Source organism: Mobula hypostoma, chromosome 21, assembly GCF_963921235.1.
Source record: "Mobula hypostoma chromosome 21, sMobHyp1.1, whole genome shotgun sequence".
NCBI lineage: Eukaryota > Metazoa > Chordata > Chondrichthyes > Myliobatiformes > Myliobatidae > Mobula > Mobula hypostoma.
Genome location: NC_086117.1, coordinates 22,419,096 through 22,440,902, shown reverse-complemented (window position 1 = coordinate 22,440,902; position 21,807 = coordinate 22,419,096). Strand labels below are relative to the sequence as shown.

The following is a 21,807-nucleotide window of genomic DNA, read 5'->3' as shown; positions in this document are numbered from 1 at the left end:
GGCTACCCAGATGGAATATAAGCTGTTGTTTCTCCAATCTGAGTGTGGCTTCATCTTGACAGAAGAGGAGGCCATGGATAAACCTTTCAGAATGGGAATGGGACGTGGAATTAAAATGTGTGGCCACTGGGAGATCCTGCTTTCTCTGGCGGACGGAGCGTAGGTGTTCAGCGAAACGGTCTCCCAGCCTGCGTCGGGTCTCGCCAATATATAGAAGGCTGCACTGGACGCAGTATATCACCCCAGCCAACTCACGGGTGAAGTGTCACCTCACCTGGAAGGACTATCTGGGGCCCTAAATGGTGGTGAGGGAGGAAGTGTAAGGGCATGTGTACCACTTGTTCTGCTTACAAGGATGTGCCGGGAGGGAGATCGGTGGGAGGGGATGGGGGGGGGAACGAATGGACAAGGGAGTCGCATAGGGAGCGATCCCTGTGGAAAGCAGAGAGATGGGAGGGAAAGATGTGCTTAGTGGTGGGATCCCGTTGGAGGTGATGGAAGTTACGGAGAATTATATGTTGGACCCGGAGGCTGGTGGGGTGGTAGGTGAGGACAAGGGGAACCCTATTCCTAGTGAGGTGGTGGGAGGATGGGATGAGAACAGATGTGCGTGAAATGGGAGAGATGCGTTTGAGAGCAGAGTTGATGGCAAAGGAAGGGAAGCCCTCACTATACTCCTTGCCCGTGCTCTGGGCTTCCCCCCTCCCCCTTTTTTTCTCCTTAGGCCTCCCATCCCATGATCCTCTCATATTCCTTTTGCCGATCAACTTTCCAGCTCTTGGCTCCATCCCTCCCCCTCCTGTCTTCTCCTATCATTTTGGATCTCCCCCTCCCCCTCCCCCTCTCAAATTTCTTACTATCTCTTCTTTCAGTTAGTCCTGACGAAGGGTCTCGGCCTGAAATGTCCACTGTACCGCTGCCTGGCCTGCTGTGTTCACCAGCAATATTTATGTGTGTTACATATTACAAGTTGCCAGTTTTCTTTTTTTGCACATATTTCTTGGCATTGATCTATGATCTAAAGCAACTATTGCAATTTTATGGCACTTTGTGGACTATAACTGCACTATCCAATGATTAAAAACCTGTAATTGGAGGTCTAAAGATAGATCAGAATTCTTGACTGTACTCCTAATTAGATGATTCTTTGGTTCAAATTATATGAGGGGTAATTGATAAGTTCATGGCCTAAGGTAGAAGGAGTCAAGTTTAGAAAACCTAGCACATTTATTTTTCAACATAGTCCCCTCCTACATTTACACACTTAGTCCAGCAGTCGTGGAGCATACGGATCCCTTCTTTGTAGAAGTCGGCGTCTTGGACCTCCAGAAAGTGGTCCACAGCAGGGGTGATTGATAGGTGTGTGGCCTAAGGTAGAAGGAGATGAGTTATACAGCTCTCGTTACATGCATGTGCAGTTCAACTCTGAGTGATTATGCAGAAAGTTTGGAGTTAATGACTTATCTTCTTCTACCTTAGGCCACAAACTTATCAATCATCCCTGCTGTGGCCCACTTTCTGGAGGTCCAAGACGCCAACTTCTACAAAGAAGGGATCCGTATGCTCCACGACCGCTGGACTAAGTGTGTAAATGTAGGAGGGGACTATGTTGAAAAACAAACGTGCTAGGTTTTCTAAAATTGACTCCTTCCACCTTAAGACACGAACTTATCAATCACCCCTCGTAGAGCACTTTAACTCAGTAACATTTGTTTCATTTTCAATACAGAAACTTGGGTGAAGTACATTTGGTCCAATGCAGGGTTGTGATTGGCTTGGTTGGTAGTGACTGCTGGAGAAACAGAAGTCTGGGATTGGGTGGGCAGATGGGAAGCCCTGGGAGTAAAGAAGAAAATGCTGAAAATATTCAGCAGGTCAGTCAACACCAAGGCAAGACAAATCATTGATGTTTTGGGTCAAATACCCTTCAGAACTGTGAAAGAGTTCGTTTTAATTTGCAGAGAGGATGGGGAGGGATGACCGGGTTATCCAATATAGAGTGAGGTTAGGGCTGCCATTGTGATATGCTGTTGATGAAGCTGTTTGGCAGAATGGTTGATGAGGAAAGCTGGAGGGAACGCAAATGAAAGAACATTACTGGACATTGCCTTCACCATTCACCAGCCAGTGTAGGTCAGGTGGGATGATTATCAGCTGGGAGAGAAGAGACATTTGGAGATAGTGATTATGGATTTAAAAAAGATAAGGATATATCAGAGTAAAAATAAGACAGGATCTAGCAAAAGTATACTGGATCATTATCTACTTGCAGGTAAGTCTACATCTGCACAGTGGGAAGTATTTTGATAAATTCATTCTACACTTTTCAATGCCATCAGATCTCTCCTAAATTGCAACTCACAGAAGCAAGTACAATGAACAACTATGATCAATGTTAACAAAGTCTTGAACATGATTCTTCCTTTTTTTAAAAGACCAGCTTTTTCCTAAGCTGCCTTCAATAAACCACACACACACACCCACCCACCCTAAATCTCTCAATTCTTGTACCCCCTTTCACAAAGGTATCATACCGTTCTAAATGAAGGATTTTAATGTAACACTCACTGTTGGTTAGTTACTTTAATTCTGAAGTACTGTATTATTAGTTATTAACACCCTTTTTATTGTACTGTGATTGATTATGCAAATAAGCAATTCAAACAAGTTGAGCAATTGGGAATATCTGTATCCAACTGGACAATTTCTGTATTAAAATTCTTTGTTCAAACTTTAGAAAAGTTTAATGACAAGGGCCACGCTGTTCTCCTTGTGCATAATTAAATAAAGTGTGATTGAGGAATGAGTGCAAGTTTCAAAGACCAGTTAATCCGTGATGAAACTGGCAAAAGCCTTATGACCTAGTACTACATTTCATTTTCAAACTTGGTTTTCCCCATGATATCTTGATGGATGTTGAGAACTCTACATATCATCTCTAATATACTTCTCCCAAATAAACTACCAACTGCACACACTAAAATAAAATTAAAAACATTTGTAGAAAATCAATGAACAAAAATTTATGTTGGATACATTTGCAACACAAAGATACAATCTAGAATAATTGTAATAATAATTCCCAACTTTGTAGTATTGTTTGTCAATATACAGTTTTGCAGATTAATAAAACTGGGGATTTCATTTAAAGAGATGAGATTTTTTAACCAGCTCCTACAAAAGTACAGAAGAATTGGAATAGAAAGAGAAACTGGCTCCTTGTGACTGTTGTGAGTCATCAGATGCCTTCAACTTTTACACAAAATTGGCACATGAACGTAAGTAGATTAGTTCTTCTTGCTTCAATTTTCCCTGTTCCATCTGTGTATTCCACCAACCCCCTTCTCTCCCCCCCCCCAGTTTCCATGCCATTCAGCTCCAATATAAAACAATGAAAATAGTTCAAAGTAATGAGATGAAAGAGTGTCCTTTTCCTCTGGGTGTTTGTGGTTTTGTGCCCATGATCATATCACAGTGTTCTGTGGTTTTCAACTTTCTTTGATGAATGTTGGGTGGGTTCACTCTTGAAAGGCAATACCTCCGGAGTCACATTGTCACTTGAGCTATTTAAAATGCACTAACAGCAGAAGTAGTTTGAGCCACGCATCAGTATCTTCTGCTCATTTTCTTGAACTTTTCATAATGGTAATCATCTGTTGCCTTTTCATTTGAAGGACGCTTGCGATTTGGAGGAGATTCTGCATATGTAAAATAAATATTTTTAATAGCTGTGTTGTTTTAACATAGAAAATTCAGAATATAAAGTCAATGCAGTTGACCCACAATCACTCTTTAAGAAGATGGAACTTATTAATATCAGCATTTGAGCGACTTACTTTGAAGGACTCATACGGTGAGGAAAAAGCTCAGATAAGGATCAATTTCCTGCTGGTTTAACCCATTTGTATTAAGTACTTACTATGATAGCCAGTAAGATGCAGTGCAAAAGAGGTCACATTTTAGAAAGAAATTTAAACCATTGCAGGAAAAGATCTGGGTGTAAATAAGAAGTCAGCTTTTGCTGGGTAATGTCAGCACATCTTCATGTAACGTCATTAGTTTTTGGTTGTTTTTACACAGCCCAGTGGAGGAGAACAGATTCCAGTGACAGATATACCAATTCCCTGGCCCTGACCGCCTCATTTTCACCATGGATAGCCAGCCCCTATACATTTACATCCCCCAGCAAAAGGCCTTAAAGCTCTCCACTTCTTTCCCAATAAAGGTACCGAGTTCTCGTCGTTGGGTCTCACTGATACACAGGAAGCCACGCTGGGAGTACCTGACACAGTATATGACCTCAACAGACTCACAGCTGAAGTGTCACCTCACCTGGAAGGACTGGGGTCCCAAATACCCCATGTAGATTGGGAGACCCTTTTGCCGAGTACCTACGCTCTGTCCACCAGAAGAAGCGGGATCTCCCAATGGCCACCCATTTTAATTCCACTTCCCATTCCCATTCCGCTAAGTCAATCCATGGCCTCCTCTACTGTCGTGATGAGGCCACACTCAGGTTGGAGGAACAAGACCTTACATTCTGGCTGGGTAGCTTCCAACCTGATGGCATGAACCTCGATTTCTCGAACTTCTAATAATGCCCTCCCTTCACCATTCCCCATCCCCTTATTCCTCTCTCACCTCATCTCCTTGCCTGTCCACCTCCTCCCTTTGGTGCTCCTACCCCCTTTTCTTCCTTCCATGGCCTTCTGTCCTCTTGTATCAGGCTCCCCTCTTCTCCAGCCCTGTATCTCTTTCACCAATCAACTTCCCAGCTCTTAACTTCACCCCTCCCCCCTCAGTTTCACCCATCACCTTGTGGTTCTCTCTCCCCTCCCCCACCTTTTAAATCTACTCATCTTTTTTTCTCCAGTTCTGCTGAGGGTCTCGGCCCAAAACGCCGACTATACTTTTCCCCCATCGACGCTGCCTGGCCTGCTGAGTTTCTCCAGCAGTTTGTGTGTGTTGCTTGGATGTCCAGCATCTGCAGGTTTCTCTTGTCTGTGATTGTAACATTGCCTTTTGGCATGCATTTTCTACCTCTTGTCGTAACTTGTAGACCACATCATTACTACTGTTTGGGGGGGGGGGCCTGTATACAACTCCCATCAGGTTCTTTTTACCCTTGCAGTTCCTTAGCTCCATCCACAACAATTCAACACCTTCTGCCCCATGTCACCTCTTTCTACAGATTCGATTTCTCTTTTTCTTACCAGTCGAGTAACACCATCCCCTCTGCCTTCCTGCCTGTCCTTTCGATACAACGTGTATCCTTGGACATTAAGCTCCCAGCTATAATCTCCTTTCAACCATGATTCAGTGATGCCTACAACATCATACATGCCAATCTGTAACTGAACCACAAGTTCATCGACCTTATTCCGTATACTTTGCGCATTCAAATATTACACCTTCAGTCCTGTATTCACCCTTTTCAATTTTGTCCGCCTTTTACATTGCAACTCATCCTGTTGACTCCAATTTTGCCCTATCGTCAGCCTCTCTTGCTAGGAGTCTAGCTATATATTGCCTCTGTAAACAATCATCTTCAGCACTATCACTCTGGTTCCCCATCACCCTGCCAAATTAGTTAAGACGCGCCCAAACAACTGTAACCAAGCTGCCCGCAACGATATTGGATCCCATAAACACGAGGAATTCTGCAGATGCTGGAAATTCAAGCAACACACATCAAAGTTGCTGGTGAACGCAGCAGGCCAGGCAGGTACAGTCGACGTTTCGGGCCGAGACATCTTCGTCAGGACAGAATGGCCACAGGTGTACTGTGCACTGCCTGTGCATTTCCCCTCCCTCTCCTGACAGTCACCCAGTGACTTGTGCCCAACTTAATTACACTATATTAATTTGCAAACTATTAGAATTTTACTTTGTTGTTGAACTCTACCGGCATGCTAGTACTAAGAAAAATACTACTTACGTTCAGGTTCTGGTTTATCAGTGTCTCCTACTCTCAAAGGCCGAGGTTTGGCTTCCTCTTTATTCCGTTTTGCAGGTGCATGCAATTCCTCTCGGTAGACTACAGAAGAACAAAACAGCAATTCCTCACTTTCCAAAAGCAATTTCATACAGTTTTAAAACTTGGTATGAACATGCCAATCCTCTACATCCACAACAAAATCTAGAACCAGATGTCTGTTCTCAGTAACTATGGAAAGCAAGTTTTTCCACACCAGTAAAGAAAAACTAATTTTTCACAACTAAGCTTCTTATTCCATGACTGCCATGACAGACTAGGTCTGCCACAAGTAATTTTTTCCCACCCCCTAACCCCCGTAGCCCCATAATTCTCATTACCCTGTCTGGTTGTGCTAACGTTATGTTTACCAGGCTAACATGCAGCCCTTTGTTTCCAGGACAGTGGCATTCTTTGATGCGTCCTGTTTGTTGCTGCTTTCAGTTTCAGGGAGGGGACCCAACGGATGGTGGGGTGTCTTAAAAAGTGCCTGTTTGTAGTGGCACGTTCTGTGCTGGTTCTGTAGGAGTTAATTTTTGGGGATAGGGAGAGAGCTGGCTGCTGAAAAATGGTTAGTTATTAATTGATTTTGGTTATGCAATGTCATTGTGATCTTATTGCAATCACATTTGTGATTGTGAAGAAGGATGTGAATTCCTGTATTTTGGTTTTTGTGTAATTGTTCAGGCTCATAGTGACAACGCCCCCCGCACTTCCGAGGAATCCTTTTCTCCTAGAGTAAGGAGATTCCCACTTAAAGGTTCTTTTTGGTGTAAATGGGAAGGGGAGAGGGGGCACGGTAAGGTGACGTTTATTACTTCAAACTGATGTTTTGGAGCTGTAGTCCTAAAGGTCTGATGGTATATATCTGCATTTTCTCTTTTTTCATTTTTGTTATTTTATCATTTTTTGCACTGCAAATATTTTACCTCTGGCACATCATAAACACTTTCGACTGAATGAGCTACTGTGGCCTGCTGGCTGATTTCTAAAGTCCCCATCTTCATAAGGACACGCGACCCTCACCAAAACCCACGGTGTGACAACTGCCCAAGAGGGATTGCATGAAGTTGCGCTTGGTTATACCGGACCAATTAAATTGGCATGCAGAAAATTAAAGGTGGTCCATCATGTTTGTTTCATAGCAATGATAACTGGAACATTGTTAATGACACATCTCCCTCATTCCCTGCAGCCTCATAATCTCCTGGGAGAGACAAAACAAAAGCAAAAAGGAAAAACGACTTAAAAAAGTTCGCTAATTTCCTCCGAATGGGAGTAGGCTTTCATAATGTAGTAAATTAATTAAATGAATTATAGAGCATTTTGAGGGAGTAGTTGGTATGTTGGCATCCTTTCATAAATTCAGGAGTCCCTCACATACGAGATTACTTATGAATTCAGTTACATAAAATAATTGCATTATTGGACTTCCCCTGAGCATTGTGGCACTATCTTGTCACAGAAGATTACCACGGATTCAAGAAAGTTTAAGAAATACCTTGGAAGTACAGCAGCTTCACCGAATGTAAAATGACACTGTGCACAAATAACAGTGGTGACAAGATTGCTGGGTAGGCTGCCAAGACAGTTCCCTGCTTTTCACATTCTAGCATGAAATATTTGACCTTACACCCCAAAAAAGTAACTGATCTTTGATGTCTTTGCTAATATGAGAGGTATAAATTTAACGTGTTTGGAGAAAAGTATAGGGGAGGGATGTCAGTGGTAGTTTTTTATATATACAGAGAGTGGTAGGTGCATGGAAAGTGCTGCCGGCGGTAGAGGTCGAAGCAGATACATTAGGGAAAGTTAAAAGACTCTTCGATAAGCACATTGATGAAAGAAAAATTGAGGGCTACGTGGCAGGGAAAGGTTAGATTGACCTTAGAGTAAGTTAAAGGGTTAGCACCACATAATAGGCCAAAGGTTTTGTACTGTGCTCTAATGTTCTATGTTCTATGCTTAACAACTTCAGCAGTGCAGAAGAATGTTAGTTAATTTTAGTAGCCTCTCCTGAGTTAGAAAATACAAACCAAAGCAATACGGCAGCTTCTGTCTATAAACTCCTGCCATAGTTCACCAGAATTAGCAAGTTGCGTTCCAATGCTTCCTGTTCTACTGGTTTCTCAAAATGAACAAGTGCTGGAATTGTACAGGAGTCCAAAACGATTCACAACACACATTCTGCTTTGTCAATAGTAGGTCAAAGTAATTTAATCTTTAGGCACTTGTCAGCCTTCTTTCTGGTCTCCTGCTGTTTTATCTTGAACAACAAAAATGTCTCCCTTTCCAAAAGAAAGAGTCAACTACAAATATTGTTTACGGCCAGGACTCAAACCACCAACTTTTATCTAATGCCACCTCGCTTCAAGTCAATTATCCTTTCCACGCCATCATAACTCTCTCAAAGTCACTGACAGTCATTGTACTAAAATGTGCTCTTTACAGATACTACCTGACCTGTTGTGTATTTCCCATCATTTCTGATTTTATTTTAGTTTTTTCTGCATCCAAAAGTATTCTTACTTTTTGCTTTATATCTAAACTGAAGATGCTTGACCCTAGAGACAGTTACACAGGAAACAACTCACAAGATTATAATTTTTTTAGCAACAGTCATGAAAAGCATTGTTTATGCTACTTACACCGGTTGTGCTGGACATAGTTTACTGCAATATTTGTGGGTACAAAGGAGGTGCTGTTATCTTTTTTTTTGTTGCGTTGTTCAGCCAGGAGCTGGGCTTTTGCCTCTTCAGTGCTGATAATATTCTTTATTTTTGCACTTAAAAATAAAAATGATAATTTGTGAAAAAATAAGTATTGCAGTAGGTGAAGCCCTGAAATGCAGTGACTGAAGAATGACAGAAGCTATTTCAAAAGGGAATTGGATGAATACTTGAAGGAGACAGATTTTCAGGACAATGACGAAAGCACAGTGAAGTAAATTCTGACTGCCCAAGCATACACAATGGCTTGAATGATCTCCCATTTTTTCTACAGCATTAATGCTGCAGACATTCTTTGTAAATATAGCTACAACTAAATATTACTGGTTAAATTAAAAGTATTTTTCTCTCTATAAAGTACACAGAAAATCATTTTGTGCAAAACGCAAAATTCAATTACAAAGGATCACACTTCAGATTAGGAATAACATATTCTAGAGAAAATTCAGCCAAGAATTTATTAAAAAGATCTTATGGTAACTGAATGGATAGAGTAGATGGATTAATCTATTCCTTTTCGAAAACTGGGCTTCACTGCTATATAAATGTTTACAGGAATCTCATTGGCAAGATATTGAAAGTTAAATCCCTTATGATTTCCAGAGTCAATCATCAAGTTCAGGGCAGAATTACAGCAAGCAGGAGTTAATTTAATAAGTCCATTTAAAATAGAATCTCCAAAAACCACAGAATAGCCTCTCAATCCAACGTCTGCAATATGTTCATTAACTGGTGAAATTTTTATCCCGCCTTTGATAAATTCTATAGTTTACATCAGTTAATATGATTATTGTAGACAACCATGTAGGTCCATGAGTCAGAATAGTTCTCCAGATTAAGAGCATTATGTAATTGAAACCACTCTATGCAGAATTTTCAAAAGCTTCTTTAGAAGGATAAATTCAACACTTACTCAATGCCTAGATCAACCTCCGGAATGCCACTTAGCATCTGATTGGATAACATTTCTTCTGTCCGCTTGGCGGAAGAAATGTTAATGTTGTCAGGCAATTCATAGAGCTGGTCTTCTGGATTTTTGACCTTTGTCTTCTGTTCCTCATTCTCTAGGATTCCCTTCCTCCTCTTCAATTCTGTCTCAATATACTTCATCCTAAGACAGAACAAGTGGTCAAAACATTAGTGAATGGGGATGCTTAGTAAGAAACATCAGGTTGAGAACTTAAGGTTCTTACTGTTCTGAGTTAAGAAATTAGAAGGAAATAAGTTCCATCTATTGGAGAATTCATACAGCAGGAAACAGCAATATGGCAGGCAATGCATTTTTCCTCATTATTTTTAATATTAAATGGGATGCAAGGCATTTAAAGCTTTACTTGGACAATACAATAGTCTTGTGGAGAGACTAAACAGCTCATTCAACAGAGATGATGGTGAAATTTAAAAGAGATGCAAAACTATGGAGGGTTTTGATATAGTCGGGAGAAAATGGTTTCCACCAGCAGTTGTCAATATGCTGAAGTCAGGGATTTAAAGTAATTTTGTTTTCTTTTAAAAACCAAAGGTTATGACTTGGAATTCACAGACTAAAGTATAAGGAAGCAGAGCTAATAATTTACAAGAGGGAACGGGATAAATGTTTGAAATAATTGCAGGACAAGAGGGAAAGAGCATCAAAGGCATGATGATTTTATAACTAAGGATCATGGGATATTACTTCCCTCCCCAAAATCAGTTACAATATTGCAGCCTCAAGTCTCTCCAGGTATGATTTGAAGCTTGAGGAATGATTCTCAGTGACGACATTAAGAACATAGAACATTACTGCACAGTACAGGCCCTTCGGCCCATGATGTTGTGCTGACCCTTTAACCTACTCTAAGCTCAATCTTCCCTCCTAAGTAGCTCTCCATTTTTCTACAATCCACGTGCCTATATAAGAATCTTTCAAATGTGTTCTGTGTTTTATGTTGCCTCATCTGTTCTCATCAAAAGACACATTTATTGGTTCAGGAAGTTCAAATTTTGGAGGATGACCTTTAACCTCAGAGCACCTTCCTGCAACATCATTTGTTTGGACATCTTGGAGGATCTTTCCTGGGCCCAACACATTGACATAATCACAAAGAAAGCACATCAGAGGCTCTGCTGCAATAGGAGTTTGAGGACATTTGGAACATCACCGAAGACTGGTGCAAATTTCTGTAGCTTTTGGGCTGAGAGGCTTCCGATTGGTTGCATCACTGCCCGGAAAGGGGACTCCAATGCATAGGATCACAAGAGACTACAGAGGGTTGTGGATTCAGCGAACTCCATCATGGGCATAACCCTCCCCAACCATCAAGGAATTCTTCAAGAGGCAGCACCCCAAGAAGGCAGCTCCATCTCTAAAAACCCTCACCATCTGGACGTGCCCTCCTCTCATTACTACTGTTATGGAGGAGGTACAGGAGCTCAAAGACACTGATTTAGGAACAGCTTCTTCCCCTCCACCATCAGATTTCTGAACAGTCCATGAAACCATGAACACTATCTCATTCTTCCGTCTTTTCACACTATTTATTTATAGCAATGTTAAGTCTTTACACCGTACTGCTAACACAAGACAAACAAGTTTCATATCCTATCACTCAGTGATAATAAACTTGGGTAACACATGCACAAAATGCTTTGCACAAGTTAAAGAGCAATGCAATCTATAAACAATCACTCTGATCAGCTTCTTGTAATTGCCTCCCAAATTGAACTCCCTTAAGAGTGTAGGTCTTTTTAAAATCTACAATCTGTTCAAAGTAATAGACTCCTGGAATTTCTCACCACAAATGAAATGCACATTACTAGAGATAACAAACTTCATCCAGTCCAACAGATAGTTCACCAACCAACATGTCTGGTGTAGTTTTGTTTTATACTGAAGCAAACAAGCATTGAACTAGAGGGACAATTGAGGATGATATTGCATGAGCCTCAGGTATCCTCAGGTCAACACAAGGGTCCGGTACACAAGAGATTCTGCAGACGTTGGAAATCTTGAGCGACACACACAAAATGCTAGAGGAACACCGGTCAGGCAGCATCTATGGAGGGAAATTAACAATTGACGTTTCAGGCTAGGACTGTTCAAAAGGACCCATAAAATCCCGTAACAATAACGCTATGTTTCCCCCACAGATGCTTCCTAACCTTCTGTGTGTTTCCAGTATCCTCTGTTTTAGTTCATATTCTCAACATATGCAATTTTTTTTACTTTGAGAAAAAAGGCTATTTTTGCATTTCAAAACAGTATCTCACGAGGCCAAACATACATGTCAGCATCCTCATCACGTCTATTTGTCTCCACTGAAAACGATGTGCCCAAGTTCAAGTCTGTGTCTTCCTCCTCGATCCTGGAAAAGAAGAGTGCAATTCTTCAGTTTCTCAGAAACAAGATACTCCTGAAATACTAGCCTATCCAACAGATTAATCATGATTCGGCTTGAGAACTGTGTTGGCATTTCTGCATCTCATGGCACAGTACCAAGACTGTGGAGAGTTTGTAATGGTAATAATGCCTGCACCTTATTCCAAGGACCGGTCGATTGCTCTTAATGATGAAAGAGGGCAAATGGAGCCACGCTGAACTTAAAGGGAAAGTGTCAAACAGAACCAAGTGAGGCAAATGCTAAACCAAGCATTCCGATACCAGATAATCTGAGTTTTATTCGACATTCTTTTCTCAGATACAATTCAAATGAACAAAACTTCTGTTTCATGTACTTTGCATCACTTTTTGCCATTTAGGTGAAGGAATGAAATGAAAAATATAAACAATATGATAAGCGGATATGATAGGGTCTTTTAAGAGTCTTTTGGCTAGGTACATGGAACTTAGAAAAATAGAGGGCTATGGGTAAGCCCAGTAATTTCAAAGGTAGGGACATGTTCGGTACAACTTTGTGGGCCGAAGGGCCTGTATTGTATTGTAGGTTTTCTATGTTTCTAATAAGTAAAACTGCATGTTCTTTTATACCACAAAAACAGTATAGATTACATCCAATATGTAAATGTACAGCTGAATATGACGAAGAGTATAGTTATGTGACTGCTATTTACTGTTACAAAACTGCCACAGGCTTTATTGGACCTTAAGTATATATTTACCAAAATTATTAACGGTGTGAGCACAAAAGGCTGAAGGACTTATTTCTGTGCTGTATTATTTTGTATGATAATGAAATGAACAAATAAATAGTTTTTCTAATTCCCCACCTTTCTCGCTTTCGGTCCTTTATTATCTTCATATCAATCATACCACCTGTCTTCAGTTTGAAAGGATCATCCTACCCAAAAGAAAAGCAAAACAGTTGCAAGATTCCTTTACAGCAATCAGACAAGTTAACCTAGCTCAGTGAGATATTACAGCAATCACAGTGTTTGGTCATTTGTATTTATACACATCATTTGGGAAAACAATAACTGCGCTATACAAGAGGTAGGCAATAGTGCTGACCTCAAGGATGTGCACCTAGCCCATTGCTGTACTCTACACCCTGAGTGTGTGGTTATGCACAGCTGAAATACCCCATCTAATAATGCGGAGATGACACAACTGTTGTGGAAGAATCTCAAATGGTGATAATGAGGTGAGATTGAGTGTTGTCACAACAACAACCTCGCACTCAATACCAGTCAGACGAAGGAACTGACTGTGAATTTCAAGAAGGGGAATTTGGGAGAACACACTCCAGTCCTCAGTAGTGGAAAGGGTGAGCAGTTTCAAATTCCCAGGTGTCAACAAATCTGAAGATCTAACCTGGGCTCAACATATTGATAACGTTATGAAGAAGGCACACCAGTGGTTATATTTCTTTGGAAGTTTGAAGAGATATGGTACAGTATGATGCAAAAGTCTAAGGGACCTATATATAGCTAGGGTGCCTAAAATTTTTGCACAGTACTGTATTAGTTTTATGTGTCACACTGTACTGCTTCTGCAAAAAAAATTCATGACATATGTGAATGATAATAACCCTGATTCTGATACGGGTCTCCATTGTGGACTGAGAGTGGGAAGGGGGCAGGGAGAGGGGAATCATGGTTGGCAAAAGGGGAAAGGAGAGGGGAGGCAGTGGGAAGAACCAGAGAGACATTCTGTAATGATCAACAGACCAATTGTTTGGAATCAAAGGACCTAGCATGATGCCTCAGGAATAGGTGCGTCTGCACTCGTGCCACCCCCTGACCCTGGCACTCCTCCTCTGCCACCTGTCCCACAACTCTCCTGCGGCACTCCTCGCCATTCCCAACATCTTTTGCCCCTGCCAGATTTACAAACCCCTTCTCCTCTCCACATTGATGAATACAGTACTGTGCAAAGGTCTTGGGCACCCTAGCTAGCTGTACCATGGAGAGCATTCCGACAGGTTACATCACCATCTGGTGTAAAGGTGCCAACGCACAGGATTGGAAAAAGCTGCAAAGGGCTTTAAACTAAGCCAGCTACATCATGGTCACTAGCCTCCCTGCCATTGAGCACACCTTCAAAAGGGAGACTCAAAATGGTGGCATCCATCATTCAGGACCCCACACACCACCATCCAGGACATGCCCTCTTCTCATTGCTACCATCAGGGAGGAGGCACAGGAGCCTGAAGACATACATTCAAATTTTTAGCAACTCCACCATCAGATTTCTGAACAGTTCATGAACCCACGAGCACTACCTCAGTATTTTACTCTCTTTTTCCACTACTTTTTTGTATTTCTTTTTGCAACAAAGTATTTTTAATGTTCTGCACTATACTGCTGCCGCAAAACCACAAATTACACCACGCATGTCCATGATATTAAACCTAATTCTGCGAAGGAGACTGGGAGGGAAACTGCAAGCATGGATTCAGGCTCAAGTCTTGAGGGTAATTTTGAAGTATGGATGGAAAACGAAACTCATGCAACATCTATTTGTCAAACATTATACAGTCATCAAGGCAGATGGCAGAACGACTCACAAGTCAACTGTTAATCTACAGACTGACCTATTGCCAGCTGTGTAAACAACCAAATATGATGATGTATTTACAAATGAAGTTTAACGATGGGTGAAATGTTTGACTTATCTGCCCTTGGCTGAAGTTATTGCAGCACAAGAATATAATTCAAAGGGCCATTAGCCTTCCTATTATTTCAACTGCAGCTTATGTCCAATAACTCCCACAAGTGAATTAGTGATTATGTAAAGGTGTAAGATTTTCACGATCATGAGGAGAAAACAGTGAAGGTTTTAGCTGGATGACTCTGTCAAAGAGCTAGCCCAAGAACAACAGAATGAATGTCCTTCCCCTGTGCACTATCACTCTATGACTGTATAACACAGTAAGAACTGTGGCAGTGCATTTTTGGTAGTGTTAACTAAACCACTGGCCATCTCCAAGGCTTGAAATTTATATTTTGCTTCATGTTCCTAAACACAAGAGTCCAATTAGCTGAACTGACGTTGACAAACACTGCAATAACTTACCACATTTGAAGTTTCTTCCGGTACTTGCTCCCCAACCAGCAGGGCGGCAGCACTGTAACAAGCACAGAAAAAGGATTTGTTTAAGGCAGACTGGACTCTTTTTTTAAAAAGAAATACAGCACGGTAACTGGCCCTTCCAGCCCACGAGACCACGCCGCCCAATTACACCCTTGTGACAATTAACCTATTAACCCCTACGTCTTCAGAATGTGGGGGAAAAAAATGGAATATTCAGAGGAAACCCACACGCTTACGGGGAGAAGGTACAAACTCCTTATAGGCAGCAGTGGGAATTGAACCTGGATTGTTGGCATTGTAACAGTGTTATGCTAACCACTATGCTACCATGGCCCCCCACCCCGTCCCCACCAATTTTCAAAGCAGCTATTTTGTCTCTTCTTGGTGCTCACTTCTGATGGAGCCTCAAGACTGGAAACTCACTACAGGAATCGGAATCACTGAATCTTTTAAATCTTGCTCTGTGAATGATCCACATAAGCTCCCTGTTATCAATTTTAAAACGAACAACACATCATTGATTGTAAAACGGTTACTATTGCATTCTTTCTTAATAATAGTTAACTTATAAAAGTGTAGCCTTCATATATCTAAGGTGTCAGTTGATCTTGCATTAAGTTGCTTTGCTACATTAGGATGTTAGAACATTAGGAGTTCTTAGATGAAAAAAAAACAAACCATGGATCTTCAAATTCCTCTTGTACCATCCAAACAAGTTAAAACAATAACTGAGTTGCTGTCTAATTTTCGCAATCAACCTCCATTAACTTGTCTACAAACAGTCCAGACAAAGATACCGAGATGCTTTAGGAGCACAGGTCCAAATTCTACCTATGCATACTACACTTAACAGCTCTTGTCTTAAGTCACCCACTACTTCATCTTAAGACGTTATTTTCTGAAGGAAATATATTTAATTTACATTTGAGAGATTTCATAATCTAAGTAGGAAACCTGTGCCATAAATTGACCTCTTCCTTAAATTTTGTATTTCTCTTTAGTATACTAAACATTATTACATCACATCCTGATCTTCTCTTTCTCAGTGCCCAGTTTGATAAATTACCTCTTCCTAAACCTCCATCCTTTAGGTTAATCTGCACTCTTCAATGCCTCAATTTAATTTTGTGAGACAAGAACTTCCTCTGCACCGAACTTTGCCACCTGCCTGTCAATTTATTTTACTTATCTGAGTTCACGGGACATGGATGTTGTTAGTATGGTTGGTATCCATTGCCTGTACCTGGTTGTCTGTAAGACCATAAGACAAAGAGGCAGAATTAGGCCATTCAAGCCACCAAGTCTGCTCTGCCATTCGATCACAGTTGATTTACTTAACATCTCAACCTCATTCTCCTGCCTTCTCTCTGTAATCTTTGATGCATTTACTAATCAAGAGCCTATCACACTCCACTTTAAATAGATCCAACGACTTGGCTTCCACAGCCATCTGCGGCAATGTGTTCCACAGATTCATCATGCTCTAGCTAAAGAAATTTCTCATCTCTGTTCTAAAGGCCATCATTCTATTCTGAGGCTGTACCCTCTTATTGGAAATATTCTCTCCATATCGACTCTATCTTGGCCTTTCAATATTGGATAGGCTTCAATGAGATCACACCCCCCACACACCAATTCCTTTGAACTCCGGCAAGTACAGGCCCAGAATAATCAAATCCTCCTCGTACAGTAACCCTTTCAATCCCGGAATCATTCTCATGAACACCTCTGAACCCTCTCTAATGCCAGTACATCCTTTCTTAAACAAGGAGCCCAAAACCCACATTGGGTGTCCTGAGAAATGGTTTAGAAAAGCAACCGCTGAAGATTTGTAAATTGTCAGTTTATAGTCATCATGAATGGTCGAGGCCATTTTAAATTGCAAATGTATTTCATTGCATGATTTTACTTAGCTACCGGTCCAGTAGCTTAACCTCAAAGCTACTCTACACCCCATGTTTAAATACACCACTATCTTATCTGGTTCAACTTCAATAATTTAGCTCAAGCTTATTCTGCCATCTGTGACTATTCAGCTGTTGTATTTGTGCATCTGATTTCAGATCATTCACAAAAAAAAATTAAAAGAGCTCCCAAAAGAGACAGTAGATAACATTCTTGGAGGCAGACAATCATTCTGTCAATTATATATGCAATATTTTAATCCTAGTTTCTTTATTTTCAGCAACAGCCCTTCCAGAGATTCTAATTCAAAGGCTTCATGCAAATCCTTCTACATCTTGTTCACTGATTTCCTTGATATTTGCAGGAAACTTTACTCATGTTAACCTGCAAGAGATTCTACCCAAATTGCACCAACATCTCACCACAGTCCCTAGGGGAACAAACAGACTGGACCATGTTTATACAAACAGACGCTGTACTTACAAAATCATCCCATGCCTCATACTGGCCTCTCTAACCATATCTTTGTATTGTTAATCCCAGCATAATGAACGCTACTGAAAATGGAGAAACCAATCAAGAGGATCATCACTGTATGACCTAATGAGGCAATCTCTATGCTCCAGGACTTTTTTAAACAGACTAATTGGCAGATGTTCAAGGAGGCCGCCACAAAGTGAGAAGACAAAAATTTTGAGGAATATGACTCAACGGCTACGCCAATAAGTGTGTTGACGACATTGGCACCTCAAGCAGAAGCCATGGCTGAACGCAGAGATGCACTCCCTACCAAAAGTCTGGGATGCTGCCTTCAGGTCCAGTGACAGAACAGTTCCCAGAGCAGCCAGGAGGAACCTCATCTTAGGCACCAAGAGGGCAAAGGCCATCCACGCATAAAAATTCAGGAACACCTGTCTGATAATGATCACCAGCATATGTGGTTGGGCATCAAAGGCATTACAGACTACACAAGACAAAACAGTGCTGACTATACCAGTGATGCCTCCCTCTCTGACACTCTAAACAACTTTGACGCACAATTCAAGGCACAAAACACAATGACAACCATGAAAGCTACTCCTCCCAGGTGTGCTGCCACGTCTGTAATTTTATGAGTTGGTAACGTGGACCTCAGGAAGGTGGAGTCAAGGAAATACGCACCAGTACTCAACGAGGGATCAGCAGTGGAAAAGGTGAGCAGTTTCAAGTTCCTGGATGTCAGTATTTCTAAAGATCTATCCTGGGCCCAACATATTGATGCAATTACAAACAAGGCAATACAGTGGCTATATTTCATTAGAAGTTTGAAGAGATCCAACAGCTCTAGCAAATTCCTACAGATGTACTGTGGAGAGCATTCTAACAGGCTGCATCACCGTCTGGTATGGAGGGGTCACTGCACAGGATCAGAAAGAGCTGCAGAAGGGTGCAAACTCAGCCTGCTCCACCATGGGCACTAGCCTCCCAGCATCGAGGACATCTTCTAAAGGCGAAGCCTCATAAAAGCTGTATCCATCATTGAGGATCTACACAGGAACAGCTTCTTCCTCTCCCTCCGCCATCAGATTTCTTAATGGACAATGGAACAACCCATGAACACAACCTCGCTACTATTTTTGCTCTCTTTTTGAACTATATAGTTTTTGAAAATGTTTGCACTGTACCACTGCCACAAAGCAAAAAGTTTCATGACATATGACAGTGATATTAAACCTGACTGATATTTTCTGAAATACAGAGTTCTTCCTCACCCTAACCACCCCTATCCCCAGACATATTTCAACCTCAAAAGGCCCACTTTCTCATGACCTAGCAAACAGTTAAAAACTGATCTCTTAAAATCAGGCTATTTATTATGTGTTTTGGTGCCCTCCTTATCTTTGTTTTAATTTCAATAAGTAATCATATTACAATCACATGCACTTAATGCCTCACCCACCTTTGTAGTTAGAGCCAAGACTGTGATTTGGTACACACAGCACACTTTGTTTGTAATGCTCAAATGCTTGTACTACATCATGTGAAGAACCTACCTCACTCCATTTTGTCTTTTCCTCAAACTCTGAATTTCTTTCAGTTCATCAAGTTTTGACCTAGGAAACAATGTTTTTAATACAAAAGAAAATAAACAAAAGTGCACAAAATATGAAGGAAGCATAGGTATTGTGTTTGTATATCAATCAGAATGATTATTTAAGTACCAATTGAGGTATCAGAAAAGGCACAAACATAAACAAACGACAGACAATATAATCCAGCCATCATATTCCCATAATTCATTCTAAAGCAGGAGAGAGAATTAACGTGACAATCCTTACTGACTGACAATATTACTCTGTGTCAGTGAAGGATAACAACAACTACAACTTGTATTTATATAATCTTTACAGTTGAATGGTAGGACTACGGAATTTATGGAGCAAACACCACCTACAAATTCTATCCAATTACTGAATGGACATTGAACCGGATACACATATACTTACTGTAATTAATAGTATTATTACGCAAACTCAGCCATCTCCTCCATGGGCACTAGCCTCGCAGCATCGAGGACATCTTCAAAAGGGTGATGCCTCATAAAGGCTGTATTGTACAGCTGCCGCAAAGACAACTAATTTCATGGCATATGCCGGCGATACTGAACCTGATTCTGATTCTGATTCTGAAGGAAAGTTCAGTAACACAAAAGATTATAAAAATGGGGACACAAAGGGGTCCAAATACAACGTGAGAGTTGAAAAACCAGGAGCAAATGCCTGGTCAGCAGAAACAGAAGGGTTGACAGCACTGGCTACAAATTAGGACACTGGCACCAGAGTCCAAAGCTTATTCTGGAGTCATTTATAACACTGCGTTGGCAAATAGACTGGCTTATTCAGACGTTTTCCAGGAGACTGATGGGGAATGAGTTTATGGCTTGTGGCTGGAGCAGAAGGGTTGAAACATGAATGACACCCAAGAGATTGCAGGATCCGGAACAACAAACAATCTGCTAGATGGACTCGGAGGGTCAGGCAGCAACTGTGAAGGAAAATAGTTGATAACCCAGGTCAAGACCCGTCTTCTGGAGTGCTTTCACTTACTCGATGTTACCACCATGTGGCACTGTGACTTTATTTTCATTAAAAAGTACCACTATCACACTTGCCTGTCCAAATCAATTTAGGACACAATTGATTTATCTGTATTTACATTCCATTTCATTTTTAAGTTACACTAATTTATCAGAAGTGTTGATGCTGGGTCAAACCTGTCACTTTCTGAGAACATGAAAAAAAACTAAATAAAACTGCAGGCACAGTGTGAAAGAAACTTGTAATCATTGATGAGGCCTAACTGTGACTGTATTCTTGACTCTGAATCCCTCCTTTAAAAGACCTACCGTGGACTAACCAATAAATGAGAAACCAGAAAACTGATATTTTCTTTTTCTCAAAGAAAATTAACGAGCCAGGGGTTTGGGGCAGAAAGCGCAAAATATTAACGATTACAGAGCGAATACGCTCCCGTACTTACCACGTCTGAATAACCATTAAACAATGACAGAATTATCAACATCAGGTGCCTTTCCTAGTTTTTCCAAGTTGAAGGATATTTTAATGGAGGATGAAGTGAGGGGGAAGTTATATTTAAATCAGAGGATTATTTTAGGTACTTTGAAGCTTTAGTCTACGAGAGATCCTTCATTTATTATTCCCACCAAACAAGGTTTATAAATGAGATTGCGTGCATTAAACAACATTTAGCTGACAGTCTGGCCATGGGCTGACTTATCTTCTGTTGACCATCGAAGCTCCGGTTCTCACCTGACTTCCACCACCCGCTGCTCGTCTTCCTCGTCTGACTCCTCCTCTCGCCTCCTCCTGTAACTTTTCCCCGCCGGCATCCCTCACTGATTCAAGATTAATATTTTATTATAACAAAATATTTCGTCTTTCTACTCTAGGCTACTCTGCGTATTTGCAACGGGAAGGTTCCGGCAGTCGGACGCATTTCCGGTTTGCGCGAATAACTTCCTGTACAAATTGGACTACATTACCCACAAAGCAGTAGGGAAGATGACCCCTGGAGCAAAATATTTTGACATAGGAGTACTGGACTTCAAGTTGTGCACAGCCTAGTTTCACATCTTTTTGAGAACACATAACTCTAAACAAGACAAAATTTTAAGTGTAATTACTGATGTAATAGAGAAACCAACGGGTGCACAGCAAGTTCATACAATTCGCGATGTTTTTTGTCTGTTTTTTGTTTTGCTGAACGAAGGACAAATATTTCTGGGAACCTGAGTCTCTCCCTCTGCTTTTCAAAGTAGTGTCACTGGATCTTTCCTCTCACTGAAAGAAGAAACTAGCGTCTAATGTTCTTTTCCCCCTGAAAAATGCTATCTCTGACTGTAAATTATATGCTCAGGAAAGCCCTACCGAAACTGCAAGGTGAATTTCAAAGAATTGGCGTTAAGCTGCAGACAAGGCAGACATAACTGCAGAATAATAATATGTACTTTCTGATTATCACTGTAAATTTCAAACATTTGCAGACATTTGCTGGATGGAAAATCATCGCAGTACTTTTTCACACATTTGATACGTGCTAATATTTTGGCAGCAAAAATACGAAACCAGGACTTTAATTCTGGAATCTAGTGTACAGGTTTTGGTGAATTTCAAAATGTTTCTCGTTCATTAAAATAAGATGTACCTGCTTAAAAAAAAAACTTGTAT

At 40.9% G+C, this 21,807-nt stretch overlaps 1 protein-coding gene across 1 annotated transcript; it reads right to left on the bottom strand.

The window, feature by feature from the left end:
* Positions 1-1,613: 1,613 nt before the first annotated feature.
* On the bottom strand, positions 1,614-21,073 carry c21h9orf78 (chromosome 21 C9orf78 homolog). Its single transcript, XM_063073126.1, has 9 exons — positions 20,890-21,073; positions 19,114-19,173; positions 15,158-15,209; positions 12,910-12,980; positions 11,967-12,047; positions 9,617-9,814; positions 8,623-8,759; positions 5,939-6,037; positions 1,614-3,698 (listed from the first exon to the last, which is right to left on the bottom strand). Exons 1-9 carry the CDS (start codon positions 20,967-20,969, stop codon positions 3,607-3,609), a joined length of 870 nt encoding a protein of 289 aa, XP_062929196.1. The 5' UTR covers positions 20,970-21,073; the 3' UTR covers positions 1,614-3,606.
* Positions 21,074-21,807: the final 734 nt, after the last annotated feature.

Coding starts and splice junctions, on each gene's coding strand:
- c21h9orf78 (XM_063073126.1), bottom strand. CDS start 20,969: ATGCCGGCGGGGAAAAGTTACAGGAGGAGGCGAGAGGAGGAGTCAGAC. Junction 9,815..11,966: donor CGTGATGAGGATGCTGACAT/GTATGTTTGGCC, acceptor GTTCTGTCTTAG/GATGAAGTATATTGAGACAG. Junction 3,699..5,938: donor TGATAAACCAGAACCTGAAC/GTAAGTAGTATT, acceptor TTACATATGCAG/AATCTCCTCCAAATCGCAAG.